Source organism: Lissotriton vulgaris, chromosome 6 (assembly GCF_964263255.1).
Source record: "Lissotriton vulgaris chromosome 6, aLisVul1.2, whole genome shotgun sequence".
Taxonomy (NCBI): domain Eukaryota; kingdom Metazoa; phylum Chordata; class Amphibia; order Caudata; family Salamandridae; genus Lissotriton; species Lissotriton vulgaris.
The window spans coordinates 1876267036-1876285763 of NC_141694.1; the positions used below are offsets into that span (position 1 = coordinate 1876267036).

At 44.9% G+C, this 18728-nt stretch overlaps 1 protein-coding gene across 1 annotated transcript; it reads right to left on the reverse strand.

Moving 5' to 3' along the window:
- Nucleotides 1–631: 631 nt before the first annotated feature.
- Nucleotides 632–1649, reverse strand: LOC147709725 (olfactory receptor 2D3-like). The gene has a single exon (XM_086925543.1). The coding sequence runs from the start codon at nucleotides 1627–1629 to the stop codon at nucleotides 661–663; it is 969 nt and encodes a 322-aa protein (XP_086781669.1). The 5' UTR covers nucleotides 1630–1649; the 3' UTR covers nucleotides 632–660.
- Nucleotides 1650–18728: the final 17079 nt, after the last annotated feature.

Here is an 18728-nt window from a genome sequence, read left to right on the forward strand (position 1 = left end):
CACTGGGTAAGAATACACCGGTGGGAAAAAGTTACAGCAACCGCAGCTGTTCCTAAGGCGAGAACAGGGCAGTGAAACATGGTAGGGACATGGTAGACAAGAGAAGGTGGCCTGGCCCCCTTAACATGTGGAGGGTCCAGGGCATGCCCAGATTCCTGCCTGCTGAGATGCCCACAAGCTGCCCTGTCAGCTGTCCCAGTACGCAAGCAGAGAAGCATCTTTATGACGTGGCGCAACACAACTGAACCACACCCAGCATTAGTGGTGCCACACGTTGTGACCCTCAGAGAAGTGCCAATGCCACAGCAGAACACCGGTGCACCCCTTAGGCATCCCTGCTGCCCTAATAACAGTGTACGGATGCTGGTCTCCTTCCAACACTGACCTAACAGTAATAATACTACCTTTACAATACTTAACATCAATGTGTAGCTAGGGTCTCCTGACCTGATATTAAGTTTCAATTACATTCTACAGTAATCCATGATGTATACTCAGTGATGATGCAAGTGAAATGTAATTTGCATTTATGTTCCACCTTTTTTTCTTTGACCATGTAAAATCTGCGGTCATGAGTGATTTATTTCCGGCCAACTTGTAATGTAGCCTAAGTGATTTGGCTCAAGGGTTTCTTTTATTTCACATTCCTACTACTTATTTTCAAGTACTCATCTTTTGAATGGCTGCTGAACAAAAGTATGATGTGAATTCCAAATGTGGCCTCAAGACAACATTCTTCAGAGCCATTTTCACATCCTTATTTCGTAGACTGTAGATAATGGGGTTGAGCATTGGTGGGGTCACAGTATAAAATACCGAGATCAATTTATCCCAATTTCCAGAGTTTTTAGACATTGGTCTCATGTACATGTAGATGGTGGTGCTGTAGAATATGGTGACAACGATCAGATGAGAGGAGCATGTGGAGAACGTTTTTAATCTGGCTTGAGAGGAGCGGATTCTCACAACTGTGAAAATGATTCGGATGTAGGAGATTGCAGTGAAGAGGCTTGGTATCAAAAGTATAAAGATTCCTAAACTGAAGATTATCATCTCTGTGTTGTAGGTGTCCACGCATGCCATCTTCAGAAGAGCAGGGGACTCACACATAAAGTGATTTATTTTAGACCCACATAGTGGCAACCGTAGTGTAACAAATGTGATTGAGAATGACATCACACTGCCAAATAACCAACAGCAGGATACTAATGTCAAACAAATAGATACGCGCATGATGACTGTATAGTACAGTGGAAATGTGATGGCTACATAACGATCATATGCCATGATTGCAAGGAGCACACATTCTGTAATCCCGAAGAACCCTGCAGTGTACATCTGAGCTGCACAGCCAGTGAAGCTGATTCTAGTCCTACCAAGAAGCTGAGCCAACATGTTTGGAACAATCACAGTTGCAAAGCAAACGTCCACGAAGGAAAGTTGTCCTAGGAAGAAGTACATAGGAGTATGAAGTCGAATGTCACTGATGCAAGCTTTGATAAGGAACATATTTCCAATTAGAGTCAACATGTATACAATCAAGAATAACACAAAGAGAAAAATCTTCACAGTCGGATCCTTAGACAGGCCAATGAGTTGGAACTCCGTAATCAAGCTTCCATTTTCCATTTTCAAGGACTCCACTTTCAAATCAGCTATAGAAAAAGAAGACAAACCTTTAATAAATACATTGCGCATAAAGTTAGTATTTGATCAGATAGACGCAAACAGTGAATACACAAAGAACAACCTCCGGCGGCAGATCCTTCTCCTTCCTCGCCGCCAAGACCTGGAACACCCTCCCCACCCATCTGTGGCGGACCCAGGACCTGCTCACCTTCAGGAAGTTACTCAAGACCTGGCTCTTCGAGCAGTAGCAGCACCCCCTCCCCTCAGCGCCTTGAGACCCTCACGGGTGAGTAGTGTGCTTTACAAATCCAATGATTGATCTTGTTAATACCTACACCACACACTCTTCAACTTGCACTCTGTGCAGTACTTCATTCTTCATTCTCCAGACATAACAAACCTCATCACTTGCCGCAACATCAATGCATTTTTCATCACTGAAACATGGATCATCCCAATGTCCTTTTACATCCTATTCATCCTTGTTCCTACAGGTTACATCTGTATGGATTCACACATTTCTAACCACCAACAGCTCCACATGGTTCCTGATAAAAGTGCAACACCACTTGTGTGGGTTGGCCCTTAAATTGACAGTGCCTAAAACACAACATGGACACATCACAATTTTCCACTCAAAACCAACCCTCTTTTGCAATTTGGGCAGCCATAAATTGTCAGCCCTAGCTCAACAGGCATCCAGGGAAAGCTATCAAGCCTGCATATTTCTGAAAACTACACACTGGGGGAGTTTAGGACGGTAAAACTAAGTGTGAATGTCATGAGGTCTTCTTACCCTGAACCCCTTGCAGGCCTCAAACTTTGGCTAAAAACACCAATCCAAATGTCCTAACACTTCTGAGAGGGAACGTTCCAGAATCCGTGAGGATCCAAATATATCTTACCATACGTTCCTACACATCTCCCACATGGCACCCCAACTGTGTAGGTAGCTTAAAATGGTGTCCCACCTGTCCCACCTGTATAGGTGGATATAGCGCTATACACTTCAGCCATAACAAACTAGATCTGTCAGCCTTAGGGTAATCTTCCCTTAAACATTTTCCCTATTTGCTTCCAATTTATGCTGGATTTTTGCTTCTGCTTGTCTTAGCTAACAAGTGCTAACCTGAGTTGCAAACTCCCTAAATATGCTTTGATTTGTATATACCTAATTTACATATTTAATCTACTTGTAAGTCCCTAGTAGAGGGATATATGATATCTCTTGGGCCTGTAAATTAAATGCTAGCCGTGGGCCTATAGCATTTATTGTACTACCCTCCTAAGTAGTACTTTAAAACTTGTCCCAGGCCTGCCATTGTAGCCTGAATGCAGTGCTGCACTGCCATGTTGACTTAGCATTTAACCCCCTTGCCAAGCACTAGGCTTCCCTTTTATTACATATAAGGCACCCCTACCTTAGGTCCTAGGTAGCCCTTAGGGTTGTTTGTTGTGTAATTAAAAGGTTGGACATGCACATTTAAGTTTTACATGTCCTGGTAGTAAAAAAACTCCCCAAATAGTGTTTTCACTACTTTGAGGCCTAACCCTCCCATAGGATAACATTGGGGATTCCTTAGAACGTTTAATAAGCTGTAATTAAAATTGAGAGGAGGTAGGACTATTATGTTTGGTACCTATGGAATTGTAATGAAAAACCCTCATGATAAAAAAAAGATTTTTTTATGACAATTTTGAAATTGCTACTTTTAGAAAGTTGCCATTTTCATGCCCTTAACACCTGCAGCCTGCCTTTGGTCGCATGGCTGGGTTTAGCTGACAGTTAGACTTTATGAATTTCTCCTAGACAGTCACATAATAGATGGATTAGGTGTGACTCCTGGGGCCATCACTGGCAGGATGGGGGAGCTCAGTTATACACAGCCTCACTTAAACCTGAATATGCTGTGTCCTATTTCCACTCAAAAGGCTTAACAACCCTGTGCTGCCACTGCAGCCAGCTTGGTGACAGGGCTAGGGAGTCCATGCACTTCAAAGAACCTTTCCAGAGGCTTCTTCTACCTTCCAGTAGAAGGGTATCTGGGTATTGATAAAGGGCCTTCAAGAACCACTCTTCAGTTCACTACTTGACTTGCGGAAGGACTCTCAGAGGCTGTCTGCTATTTCGACCGGCTGTGCACCATGCCAGACTGCTGCATTCCTTGGAAGGACTGCTAAGCTGCCTTGAACCGTCGGTCGGAGGCCAGCCCTCCATCTACATCCAGACCCAGGACTCCTTTTCAGAGCCACAGGGACATAACATGCTGAACCCACAGGAGGCCTCCATCCACTCCTTGACCCTTGCTTGTGGAGCTAAATACACGCTGCTCTAAGTTAAGGCTGACTGCTTTTTGTGCCAGGTTACATTGGGTTAGTTGACCCCCGTCAACCAACAAACTATTTTCTCGCACGCTATCTCTCAATTCCATCCACTGTCTCCCATTCAAAGCCAGGATCTATCTAAAGATATCTTGCCTGATTCTCAAAACCCACCATTATGATTCACCCATGTACCTATCACTAAAGCATATTATCTCAGGAGGCAGACTCTTTCTAAGGAGTATTGCAAACTCTGAGATTCAGAAAAAGACAGGACCTATGACCACACCTTCTCTGGTGCTGCCCCAAAAATTTGAAACTTTCTTCTGGGAAAGATTTCGACAAACTCACCAACCATGACTTTCAAGAAAGAGGTTAAAGAATTGTACTGAACTAATTCTTTGCATAATTGAGCTGGCCTTAAGATGACTCCTAGATGGCTGGCTTAATCCCCACCAAGATGCAGGTATCTTATGTTTTTGCTGTTGCACGATCAATAGGAGCGACCATTGACAACTGTTACGATATGTAATGTAATAGGACAAGTACAGCGCTCTGTTTATCAAGTCAAGTTAAGATTTGTATAGCGCACTACTCACCCAGAGGGTCTCAAGGCGCTTGAGGGAGGGGGGTACGTTATTTATCAAATATCCAAGTTTTTAGTTGTTTTCTGAAGGATAGGTGGTTCTGTGTAAGGCGGAGGTGGGTGGGGAGAGAATTCCACGTTTTGGCCGCTAAGTAGGAGAAAGATCTTCCTCCCATGGTGGATCTTTGGATGCGTGGAATTGCGGCGAGGGCTTGATTGGACGATCATAGTTGGCGGGTGGGGGTGTAGAAGGTCAGGCGCGTGATGAGGTATTTGGTCCTAGGTCGTAGAGGGCTTTGTGTGCGTGGGTGAGGAGACAGAATGTTATTCTCTCGTTGATGGGGAGCCAGTGGATGTCTCTCAGGTGACCGGATATGTGATTGTGGCGGGGTATGTCTAGGATGAGTCGGGCGGAGGCGTTCTGAATGCGTTGGAGTTTTTTCTGTAATTTGGCTGTGGTTCCGGCGTAGAGGGTGTTTCCGTAGTCCAGTCGGCTTGTGACAAGGGCATGGGTGACCGTCTTTCTTGTTTCCGTAGGGATCCAGCGGAAGATCTTTTTGAGCATACGTAGGATGTTAAAGCATGATGATGAGACGGCGTTGACTTGTCTGTTCATCGAGAGGGAGGAGTCTAGAATGAATCCTAGGTTGCGAGCATGGTCCGCTTGTTTGGGTGCGGTGCCCAGGGCCGGTGGCCACCGTGAGTCGTCCCAGGAAGAGGGGGATGATCCTAGGATGAGGACGTCCGTCTTGTCTGACTTTAGTTTTAAACGGCTGTTCTTCATTCACTCGGCTACGGCTTTCATCCCTTCGTGTAGGTTGGTTTTGGCGGTGTTTGGGTCTTTGGTGAGGGAGAGGATCAGCTGTGTGTCGTCAGCGTAGGAGATGATGTTGAGGTTGTGTTGGCATGCGATGGCTGCGAGGGGGCTCATGTAGACGTTGAAGAGGGTGGGGCTGAGCGATGATCCTTGTGGTACGCCGCAGATGACTTCAGTGGCCTCTGATCTGCAGGGGGGGAGGCGGACTCTCTGGGTTCTTCCGGTGAGGAACGAGATGATCCAGTCCAATGCTTTTCCTTGTATCCCGACGTTGCTGAGGCGTTGTATGAGGGTGCTGTGACAGACAGTGTTGAACGCTGCGGAGAGGTCTAGTAGGATGAGGGCAGCTGTTTCTCCGTTGTCAAGTAGTGTTCGCATGTCGTCTGTGGCTGCGATGAGGGCGGTCTCGGTGCTGTGTTTGGCTCAGAAGCCGGACTGTGATGGGTTGAGGGAGCCGTTGGACTCGAGGAAGGCAGCGAGCTGATTGTTGACGGTCTTCTCTATGACCTTGGCAGGGAAAGGGAGGAGCGAGATGGGGCGGTAGTTCTTAAGTTCAGTCAGGTCTGCTGTGGGTTTCTTGAGTAGAGCACTGAGTTCGGCGTGTTTCCAGCTTTCTGGGAAGATGGCGGTGTTGAGGGAGCAGTTGATGATATCCCGGAGATGGGGTGCGATGATGGAGTCGGCCTTGTTGAAGATGTGGTGGGGGCATGGGTCGGTTGGTGATCCGGAGTGAATGGAGTTCATCAAGCGGATGGTGTCTTCGGTAATTGGGTCTCTGGCGTCAAGGGTGGTGGTGGTGGGCTTCAGTTCGATGGTGGTGAGGGGGGTGGACAGGTCGCCAAAGCTATTATGTATGTCAGCGATTTTGCTGTGGAAGAATGAGGCTAGATAGTCGCAGAGGTCTTGAGAGGGAGTGATGTCATTGGTGCCGGCGCTGGGATTGGTAAAGTCTTTGACGATGTTGAAGAGTTCCTTGCTGTTGTGGGTGTTGTTGTCGAGTCGATCCTTGAATGCTGCTTTCTTGGTGGATCGGATTAGCTGATGGTGTTTGCGGGTAGAGTTCTTGAGGGCGGTCATGTTGTCTGTGGTTGGGTTTTTTCGCCACGCTTTCTCGAGGGTGCGGCAGATCTTTTTGGATTTCTTAAGTTCGTCATTGAACCAGGGGGCTTTTTTGATACCTGGCTTGTTTTGATTGTTTTTCAAGGGTGCTAATTCGTTAGCGCTATGTGTGAACCATTGTGTGAGATTGATGGCTGCTTTATTTGGGTCCAGTGATTTGGCGGGAGGGTTTTGATGAAGCGATGTGTTGAGCTGGTCAGTGGTAATTTTGTTCCAGTTTCTAAGGGGGATTTGTTGTGGGTGGTGGTGGGTCGTGGTCTTTCTGCAATTGAAGTGGACGCAGCAGTGGTCCGTCCAATGGAGTTCTGTGGCGTGATTGAAGAAGAAGTGCTTGCTGGAGGAGAAGATTGGGTCGAGCGTGTGACCGGCGTAGTGGGTGGGGGTGTTTACCAGTTGTTTGAGTTCGAGATTGGCAAGGTTGTCTAGAAGGGTGGTGGTGTTGCTGTCGTTGTTCTTTTCCAGGTGGAAGTTGAGGTCCCCTAGTAAAATGTAGTCCTCGGAGGGGAGGGCGTGTGGGCTGATGAAGTCGGTGATGTCTTCGCTGAATTGTGTGCGGGGTCCTGGTGGTCTATAGATGAGGGTGCCTCTGAGTGTGGTCTTAGGGTCGTGTGAATCTGGAAGTGAAGGTGTTCGGCGGCTGCAAGGTTGTCGTCGGAGCTGGTTGTCATGCCGATGGTGTTCTTATGGACGATGGCTATGCCTCCTCCTGTTTGGTTGATGCGGTCTTTTCGAATGATCTGTAACCGTCCGGGATGGCTATGGCGATGTCGGGTGCTGATGAGGCGTTCATCCAAGTTTCTGTAAGAAAGGCGACGTCCGGCGTATTGGTGTCAAGTAGGTTCCATAATTCAGTGGCGTGTTTGTGGACAGATCGGGTGTTGAGCAGGATGCACTTCAGGTGGTTAGTGTCGGAGCTCTGTTTGGCGTTTGTAGATTTAGTGTGGGTCCTGATACAGTCGAACTTGCAGAAGTGGCAGGTGAAGGGTCCATGGGTGTGTCAGCTTGGTGTAGCAGTCTGGGAGACGGCAGGAGTTGAGTGCAGAGAGGGTTGCGGCGGTGTACGTTATGCGGGTGGGGTGGACTTTACGGGGACCAGGGGGCCTGGCACTGGACGCGGTCCAGGCGCGGATGGGCGCAGACGGGCTTACCATTGGCGCGCCTTCGGCGTGCATGGAGCGTGCCCGCTGCGCGTAACCGCTGCGCGTATGTTGCTTTGACATAAGTTGATAGTGAAGGGAGGCAGAGCGAGGGAGGAGCAGCTGGAAGGCGGGAGCGGGGTGGAGAGATGGGCTAGGAGGCACAACAACAAGATGGCAGCAAAAACAAAAGCGAAACAGGACGAGATTGGGGCACAATCTGCAATATTGCTATGCTATGGACAGTGGCACCGGCACAATCAGGCACAGATAATTTAAATAAGCAATGCGAGCAATGCAATTAATTAAAAGCAGCAGTGAATAGTACAGCGCTAACTATACAGTCAATGAGAGTAAAGCTCAGTTAATTAAAAGCGGCAGTGAGCAGGATGGCGCTACGATCTCGTCAATGTGAGCAATGCACAAATGATTCTAAGCGGTAGTGAGCAGTATGGCGCTAGGATACCGAGATGAACCTGGGAGCTTGAGGAGCGACCGCTTCTGAGCCATTTGTCAGGCCATTTGCCCTGTGGGCCGATACCAATAGCCCGTAATTTATTTTTCCATGGGGGTTGATCATGCGCCCCTTGTGGTTGTTATAGTGCCCCCAAAGGAAAACTACCATGCCAAAAAGAATGCCCACAAATGGCTCAACTTTAATGCAACAAGTACCGACCCCTTAATATTATGCTTGCCATTTTGTTTTCCCCTGGGGAAAACAACCATGCTGCAGCAAAATGATGTACCACCAAGGGGGTGAGCCCGTATTCCAGAGTTGCCTACCCCCAAAAACTCTAGATATCACTGGTGTCCAGTAATATTCCTGGTCATGGATCACAGCAAGTCCACTCTCCATGAGCAGGAACTTGAGAAAGGCATCACTGGAAAAGGAGACTTTTTGTTTTCCAGCAATGTCTCCATCAAATATGGGGAGACATACTGCACCCTGAAAACCCAACAGGTCTTTAAGAAAGCACCCACCTGTTTCTTCCTTGGTGTTATGGGGTTGTTTCTGATATCTGAGTGCCTGGCAGCACTCTGACATCACAAAAAGGCTTGGGGAGGGATAAGGGCCGAAGCAGATTTTCCCTCTAAGAAGCAATTGTGCAGAAATTACTTTTGTAATCCTCCTCAGCATTGGCCAATATTTTAAAGCATCCAATGTGTTCTTTCATCACACAAGTAATACTTATGATACTTCACAACCTTATGACTTTTGCAACAACTTACCAAACTATTTTAATATGAAAATTCACACATACGAGGCTAATCACAAAGGTAACTTACACTTATTATAAGTATCAGTTATAATGTGGGGCCTACTTCTAGTAAAAATGCATCAAATACAACAAAAGGATAACTTTTGGTCTCAATAAATGATTCCCATGGCCAGCCCTTGTTGGCCGAATGCCAGCAGGCAGGCTCAGCTTAGGAGACCTCTGTAAAGCATTTACAAGCACCAATACATTAAATAACTATGAAACAATGCACAATAAAAATATAAAAAGAATTCATAAAAATACGGTAAACTTTTAAGAACAAATAGACACTAAAATGGCAAACATCAAATGTAGGGAACTGGAGATAAATGCCTAATTCCTATAGCCCCAAATTGGAATATCTGGTCGCTTGTGACCAGGACAAAGACAATGTGTGATGCTGACCACAATGTAGCCCTGGTTGGATACACTAAGCGGGAGGCCTTGGTCAATATTTTACCCATCACCTTTTTCTGAGCTTTTACTTTCATTGTCGAGCGAGGCACTTATTCAGGTCAGATTTGAGATGTTGGTTTTGTCGGGCAGGAGCCCCTGATAAACTAATGGCAGTTGAATCAAATTGAACAAAGCTTTCTATTATTTAATAAAAAAAATAATTAGAACATAAATATATTTTATAATAAAAACAAATTCAACGAAGTGCAATTTAAAAAGACAGTAATGGAAGCATTCATTTTTATATGCAATCATCAATACAATATATGCATCAATATCAAATGGGCATTGATATAAAAAAAGTATGAGTGAATCTGCACAAAATATGTCAATAATTAAAAGCAATCAATTACATAAATCATCTACTGAACCTTATCCACACTGCTCTGTTTCCTAATTACAATGTCACCTCTACTACAGTTTAAAACCACAGATCAAAAGTCATTAGACTCCAGACAAAGCAGATAGTTGAAAACTTCTATGTAGGAACAGGGGCGTAGTGCCCTCAACAGTGGGGAAGAAATACAGCTTTCACTGACTTATACAAAGGACAGAACAAAACAAAAGTTATGGCACTTTGTTTTGCCATATTGTTACATGGACACAGCGTAAGCTTAGAAGACCCACTGCATTTCTGCAGGAAAGATACAAAAAAGTGCACCAAGGACAAGCAAGATCTAGTCAAGTAGAATCTATACTGCTGATTCCTTGTAAAAAACAAATCAAATTTAAGTTGGATTGTCAGAGCTGGAAGTCACATCGAAGAGGATGAGCTCCAGAGCTTAAGCCCAATAAACCTGGATTTCAGGCGGGGTCACGGTTTGATGTCTGAAGCTTGGCTCTTGTTGACCGAACTGTCACCTTATGGAGCTTTTTGCCCAACATGTCAAAAACTTCTCCAAATGTCTGGAACTTCTCCCCAAAGTTCTTTTTGTGAGTTCATAGTGTCCAAAACACCAATTCAAAGATCTGGAAGGTCTAAGATAGTCCTTGGGATGTTGGGACTATGTTTCCCAAAATGCACCTGGAAAAATCCTTAAAAATCCACTGGACGCTCTCCAGGATGGGGATTTCTTGGTGGAGATAATACAGGTGAGTTCTGTTAACCTGGTGCTATCAGGGAGACCACCCCTTAATCCTTGGGAAGCCAGGCACATTTCTTAGAGCTCTATTTTAAGATACTGCAGCACGTGCAGTCCTTCAGGGTGCAATACTTTAGGTGCAGAACAGGGTTCAAGGGGGCAGTCCTTCTTTTCCTTGTTGTTTCAGGCAGGGATCTAAGTTGCTTGGTACTCTCCCATATTTATTCACAGTCCTTGGGTGACAAGCATGGGGCCACCCCTGACCAATGGGGCACAGGGTGATACCCAGAAGTATGAACACTCCCTCCAAAGTGTATCAAAATCTAATCCCAGAAAGCACTGCATTCTAACATCCAAAATGGACAATCTCTCTATAAGAGGGTTTGATCTTGCTAAGCCATATCACTGATGTGGATACGTTTCCCTGACATTACCCTTCCAACCCCCTTACTAGTCTAATCACTAGGGTGTCTGTGTTGGTGGGGGTACAGTATGTGGGGGACGGCCCGTCCTGGTCAAAACTGTCATTCTTCTTTTGAAGATGAGTTTGGCTACGCCTCTTACTGCCTCTTAGTTTTACAGCTGCAGTTCCAGTCTCATAGGAAATCCTAGGTCTTGAGGCAGGCTACTTCACATCTCTTTAAGACAGCTTGGCTCAGCCTGGCAAGGACTGTCTAGTCAGGGCAGCTGGAAGGCTGGAATTTGGCTCACAGAAAATAAGTTGTGATAACTTATTTTATGTAATAGTTATATCAAATCTAACAATCACAAGTTGTTGGATTTATCATAAATATTCTTTTAAGCCTTGAAATAATAATTTAACTAATTCCTGCCAATAGTATTATTACAATAGAGAATTCCCATGTGAGCCTACTGAGGCAATCTGCTACAATGATGAAAAATGAAATTGGTAGTTTTCTCTCATCAGGGCATATAAAACATATTTTATAACGTTTCTCCATACAGTTACCAGGCACCCTACCACCCCTGGGGGACCTAGTAGGGACCTTAAGGGTATGTAAAATAAAGTAATTTAAGACTTTGGAAGTACCTTTAATTCCAAAGTCGAATTTGCATATAATTTTAATTTAAAAGGCTGACTTTTAAAATGGCAGCAGGTATCACTGTAGTCCACACTTGCCTTTAAACTCATATGCCCTATAATATACTAGGGATTTATAGTTAGGCTACCAGTACCAATTGTAATTAGCCTACTTACCATGTACTTTTAATCAGAGCACGGTCCATGGGTCTGGTTAACCAAGCCCAGGGCACCGTCAGAGTCAGAAAACCAACATCTGGTGGTCAAAATAGGGACAAAAAGTGGGGGAACACTGCAAACTGGTCCTGATTTAGCACAAACAACTTTACTTCTTTTGGCTATTCACAAAATGTGACTGTAAAGTTGCTCAAAAGTATAGACTTACAGATAACAACCAACTGAAATAAGGTTTGAAGCCAAATGTATGAGTGTAAGTTACTACTGCCAACAAAAACAAACACTATCCCCAGGATAGGGAGTTGGTGAGACTCTGTAGATATAAATATAAACAGGTCATTAATGACAGAAACAAATACATTATATGTGAAGCTTGGGAAACACTGCAGGTAGCAACACTATTAATGATCCCTACTTCTTTTGGAAGACTGTAAATTACCCATATTCCAAACATGACCCTAATACACACATTGATGTCACCAGTCCACCGCAAGACCGGTTTGAGCGCTTCCCTAGGGTATTCTGTTACTGCAATATAACTGATAGCCACCCAGAACTAGGTATCCCCACAAAGACAGGTTGCGGAATGAAGATCGACCCACCCACTTATATGTGCACTGAAAAGTACCCAGATAAATAAGTCCCTTGGCCCTAAAAGGGTACCAGCTGATCTCTTTTTAGACAACGCCGACCTATGGTCCCCTTTGTTGGGAAACATTCCAAGAAGTGTGGCAATAGAGGGCCCCACAAAAACGTGGTAATATATCAGGCCCTTCATGTTATCGCTCAGTTTCTCTAATTGACACCACAAGCAAGCTTATAGATAAGGTGTGCTTCTTGGAAGTGCAGTTCGGGTTTGGGCAAGACCTGTGCACTGTGGAACAGTGTCTTAAACTCAATCTGTTCATATCTAAATATCAAGCGGCAAGAGTAGCACTATCCACCTAGGTTTCATGGACCTAAGATCCACCTTTGACTGGGTGTAGAGAGAAAGGTTGTGGTCAAACATGCTCAGTATAGCTACTGACTCCGCATTGGTCCCCTTTTTGGCCCAGATGCTCAAGTGAGTGACAAGGTGGTTAAGCTACGGGACAAATGGAGAGCTTACCGACCCAATTGAAATAAAATGTAGCATTAGGCAGGTCTGCGAATTGGCCATATACCTATTTTGTATATCTATTAGCGATCTATATAACCATTATAATTCAGATGAGGCTGACAGACTGGAGGTTGGGTCTAGGAAATTATCTGCCTATTGTATGTGGACAATTATGTCCTAATGTCAAGAATCAGGGTAAGCTAGAAAACATTTTGAATAGATTTTGCTTTTTTTATTAATGTTTTGGGTTTAAAAATGAACATCATCAAAGCCCACATTATGGTTATAGGGAAGCCCTGTACAACTGTATCAAACTATATTAATGGTGAAAAAGGTTTCCTTCCCCTCTTACCATTTGATCAAAATATTAGATGGACACACTTGATTAAGAGTAGAAAGCTAGGGTTCGAGCAAAAAACTGCTTCGCTTTCTAGATTTGTTCTGAAGCTTGGAAGGAAATCCTTGGATGTTATGGCTAATACAATATACTAATACTCTACACAATGCCTCTCTATGGTAACACATGGAGCAGGGGTTTGGGGCTATAGTGATGTAACCCACTTACTGACAGCTGAACATGTATTTCTGACAAGTCTATTCTCAATGCCTTAGAGTGCCATAGAGTCTCCACATATCTCTTTGTTGCTTAACCAGGCTATAAATAATTACCGTAATTATCTAGACAAAGTAAACACATTTATCTGTCTGAGATACATGACAGAGCACCTCGCCTTCCTGGCGAGACGGGATTGCTATCATAACCCATTGTTAATGGCTAACATGTCTAAAAATTCATTCAAACAAAATGTTCTATCTTTATGTGCACACCAACAGCAAGTTAAAGACTTAGGTATGAAGAGGGTAATCAGATAACCCCCCTAACCGTCAGCACTAGAGAACCATATCTTATGTTTTCATTTCCCCACACACTGTGACACATCTAGCAAAGAAATATTGACACACCTCACAGAGGTCAACCATGAAGCAGGAGGAAGTAGCCAGGACAGCAACACTAACAACCCAAGAACCAGCAAGGTTGTCCAGACAGACTCCCAGGGAAAGAGAAGAGAAAGTGCAATTTCATTGAGGAAAAGAATAATATTGTGATCACGGAGGTGACAAAGCACAAACACCAGCACATCATCAGCTCCAAATTGCCATCAGTGAAGAAAGACCTTATTTGGCATTCCATAGTGGCCAAGATCAACAGTGTGGGACAAACGAAGAGGTCAGTCACTGATTAAATGAAACGCTGGCATGACTACAAGGGCTGAAAGAAGGAGAAACTGGAGAGGATCCGTGCCCCAGGAGGAGCTGGATGAATTGGAGGAGAGGGTGGCAGCTGTCATCCCAGCACAGTTGGCGGCAGGACTACCTGGACAGGAAATTGCAGCTTTTGAAGACCAGCCAGATATACGTAAGTAACAACAAGGGGCAATGTGGGTGAAAAAGGACATGTCAGGCAGTGCGGCCATCCATGTCTCTGAACAACACTACGCCGGTTACAAGGTAAAGGGTAGGAATCATAGAGGATGAGGGAGAAGGTGTATGAACACAGTAGTGTGTCAAACCTGTGTTCGCCCATGTCACCCATTCGAGCATCACTAGCATGTGGGGTTCAGCCTTACCCGTAGACCTCAAATACAGGCGGCCATGTCAGTCAAGGGACATGTAAGAGGTGTGGTGCAGCGGCCAGGGCAGCTTACTCTGTAGCACAGGGCTGATGGTTCGATGCCTAGTGCTGGCGGCAGGTCAGCTAAACACCATTTTACTATGGCCATTAGCTCACTTAATCTCCAAGGTGGCCCCCAGTTCCTTGAGACACTTAGTGTTGAGTAGTTTGAGCTTTACAAATACCACATTTTTAGTCAAGTGTACATGGACATGCAAAACTACACTGTTGCAGGCACATGAGAGTCAATGTATGATGTGGCCCCATCATTGTGTGGCAATATTATAAGTACCTTGCCCAAATGCGCATTTATAGAGGAGCCATGAACACTGAAAAATGAGTGGGCCTCCATCCAATGATGCGTGATCCTCAGCAGGTACACAACTCTGCCAATGATCAAATAGAAGGGACTGTGAGTTCTAGCAATCTCCCTTGTATGACTGGAACAATACCCTCAGAGTCGGAACACAGTACTTACTGACCACTACTATGGAGCCAGCTGTGCGTCAACGGAAAAACATGAGAATACATAAATAGGAAACCTGTGGTTGATGCAACCACACACATTCCTGCTGTGTAGCACGCTATCCAGCTGTATATAGTTGTGTGAATGGATCTGTAAATCTAAACCTAGGGCCACATGAGTGTACAATGTGCATGTAAGAGAGGACAACAAGCAGACTGCTGTGGTCTGCTGGGTGAAAAGCAGACTGTAAGACCTTAAGTGAATACCTGAACAAACACAGTTCAACCGCACAGAGGCCGTCGGCTGATTACCGGTCACAGGAAATGTAGGCACCCTGTTAACTAGGTGCAATGTGCACAGTAGTAGTGTCAATACATCAAACCACAATCAGTACAGCCATCAACAAAGTTAGATAATCACCCTGGCAGTTGAGTTCCTTATGTGAAATAGCACGCGCAGGCAGAGCAGGCCCAGCAGACTGTGTTACTGGATTGCATGTATCCATTTCTATGACTAAAAAGCCCCACACATCTATTTTGAACTTAAGGTTAATCTGAAGAAAATATGTGTGTCAGCCTGATTATTCATTTCAACATAAATCATCAATAACATATCTTGATTTCATTGCAGAGCGAGAAACAACACCTCCTGGACAACTGCCTGTAAGGATAATTAAACTATTGAGGGTGACAGCCTGCCAACCCTGGACCAACACACCCTAAGACAAATCCTCTTCTCTTTAGAAACACCTTATCCTGTTGCTGGAAGGGTCTCACGAGAATAAGCCTACCACCGTACAGACACTGTCTGCTAGCCCAAACTCAGACATGGACTCCAAGGACCCCCAAGTAGATTTCCAATACCCTGCAGTGGCAGCTGGTAGATGTGGTGTGAGCGGGGATGGAAACCTATCGCAATAAGGACACATCGGAGAAAATAAGAGACACCTACCGCCCCTGGCTGATATTGCTGGCATTGCTGGTGTCATGAGGCAGATGCTCGAACAACTGCCCAGCTGAAGTGACACCAATGAGGGTGCCAACCAACTGGGGGCCATACAGAACATCCATGAACCATGGAACAGAAGCCGGACTCCTATATAGCAACAATGGATGCCCTCCACTAACACGTTTTACCATGCTGGCAAGCCACCAGTCCCTTCTCAGCTCTGTGCTGCCTTCATTGTTATCAAAGGCAAATGTTGGTGGGGACATGGTAAACATATCTCCTTCCCCAGACATGTATGTGCCTCAGTCACCTCCTGCACTAACATCACCCCCTGCAGTGGAAGAAGAAGATATGGACTCTGACATCCGTTTTAGGAGAAGTGACCTGTAACATTTCTCTGGCAACTTGGTCAGTTTCTCATTGGACTTGTATGTATGAGTGCACTTGTCAACTGGTACTGTCCTCAATTGGTTTTTCCACCTGTTGATCTCACCCAATTAAGGGCTGTTGATGTGGCTACAATCTCTAATGGCAATGTGGACCTCCTCTTTTACTGGAACACTCCTCTCATCAACATGGGACATGTCATGTATCCCCATGGACTCTGTCCGGACATCCAATGGCACACTGATAATGTTGGGGTTGTTGCTTCAATATCTGCTACTGTGATCCTCCTTTTGACTAGGAAGTAAATATGTTATGTTATGTTAATTTGCTCTTGTATAGCGTGTGTACACCTGGCATAGGTAGATGGTGGGTACCTACCATTAAAACAATATACACTGCTTCACTATTGCCTCATGGAAAACCATGGAACTCTTCTGCCTTGTACATGTAATGAAATGTACGGTATATCACGGGCCCTTTACATATCCTAGTTTCTGTCCACACATTACAGAATGCCTAGATGCACATGTAGTCATACATTATCTATGTAAATGAGTGTGTGCATGCCAGCTATGGAGTTCATTGGCCTGATTGTCTTGAGCTGTAGTGTGCATGTAATAGCTAAAACATGCCCAATTGAGAGAGGCAGCATGGCTATCGGCAGCACTATGCAGACAGTGAAATATCCTGGATGCCAATAAGACGGTGCATACATGCCTGTCATACTTTACACATTGTACTTTTGGGTCAAACAACAACATAGAGGGATGATCAGATGTCGATTTTAGGCCATATGAGTCAGGCATGTAACTGCATTGGCATGTGAGAACGCTGAAGTGTGTCATATCTACTCATATCTACTATTTCTGCACTGAGGTAGGAATGCTAATCAGCTTTGTGAAACTGCCAATCAAAACTGTCCATACATTGCGATGTACACAAAAGCACCATCAATGGGCATCAGACAGACTGTTTTACACCACCAATGCATTTTGATAATAGTGCTTCCATCACCCCATCTAACATGTCACTGATATGTAGCACCCTGAGGAATGTGCAGGTTCCCATGATGCAGGAGATCAGTTGAAACTTTGACCATCATGCATGGCTTCCGACCTAATGCGTGTGCTTTTTTGACACAATTAGCCATATGTCTTTAGGACAGTGAGTTGATAGGTGCAATGCAAGGAAACACTCCTTGGGATCATGTGGGTCCCTTGCTCACTTTGACACTGGATTCAAGCTAGCCTGGCTGATGACGGCTGATTAGCCAGAAACCGGTCTCAGGATGCTTGTTTACCTGTCCAGGGAAGACATGGCTTGGCAGTTCGGGTTGGACTGTTCCCATGAGGAACAGGGTCAGACTGATTTGCATATGGCCATGTCTGAACTGGGTGATGGAGTGAACTGAAGAATGATGATGGATTAAACCCAGATCAGTTCACTGGGGGTGAGTGCTTGCATTGTTCAACACTCCGTCCATCATCCCCTTTGGTTTTGTTTTGTTTGTCCTAAGCTGGCAGGGTATGCCCAGACGTGGGCCCATTGCTCACTTTGCCACTGAATTCAAGCTAGCCTGGCTGATGTCGGCTTATTAGAAAGAAACTTGTCCCAGGATGCTTGTTTCCGGTCCAGGGAAGACATGGCTTTGCTGTTCAGGCTGGACTGTTCCCCTTGAGGCGCAGGGTCAGACTGATTTGCATATGGCTGTGTCTGAACTGGGGTGGCGGAGTGAACTAAAGAATGGTGATGGATTAAACCCAGATCAATTGACTCGGGTGAGTGCTTGCATTGTTCAACACTCCGTCCATCATCCCCTTTGGTTTTGCTTTGTCCTCACTACTTTATTCAGCACCTCTCCAATGAAGGCAGTGAGTCCACACAAGTGGGATATTGTGGTTATTATGAGAAGTGAGGGGAATACTGGGTGGTAATAATTTTGTGAGTTGTCTCAGATGCCAGAAGATGCTGATACAGAAATGTGAGTAATATTCGTGATTTTTAGGCAAGATTTGGGGAAACAACCCTTTGTTCGATCCACATGTAGCATACCACACTGGACTGTTGTAAATATCAACTTTTCAAAATTGCCTTGGTTTGGTAGATTTCGTTGATAACATTTTCATGGGTCAACCTGGGTCCAAATACAGCAGCTAACCCCATTACCAAAACAGGTCACTTTTTTGAGAGGAAACATTGATGTCGCCACATTGTGTAATGGGCATTTTATGTTGCACGTGCTAACGCGAGTCCAAAATGGGTGGTGTGATCAGGGGAAGATTTCAGACTTTTCCATCACATCAGTGTAAGCAAAATGTATACTTTTAGTCAAATTCTGAGATTCTCACGATTGGAAGGCAACATACTTAAGAACAAATTGTGAGAACTCGCAAGGAAAACCACTCTAGACTCCCCCCTCATGTCTACTTTTCATAGATGTCCACCTTTCCCAGGTTTTATAGGAAGACAGCCAAAGCGGCATGCAAATGCTGCAGATACCTCACTTCTAGAACAGGTAATTTATTTTAAAG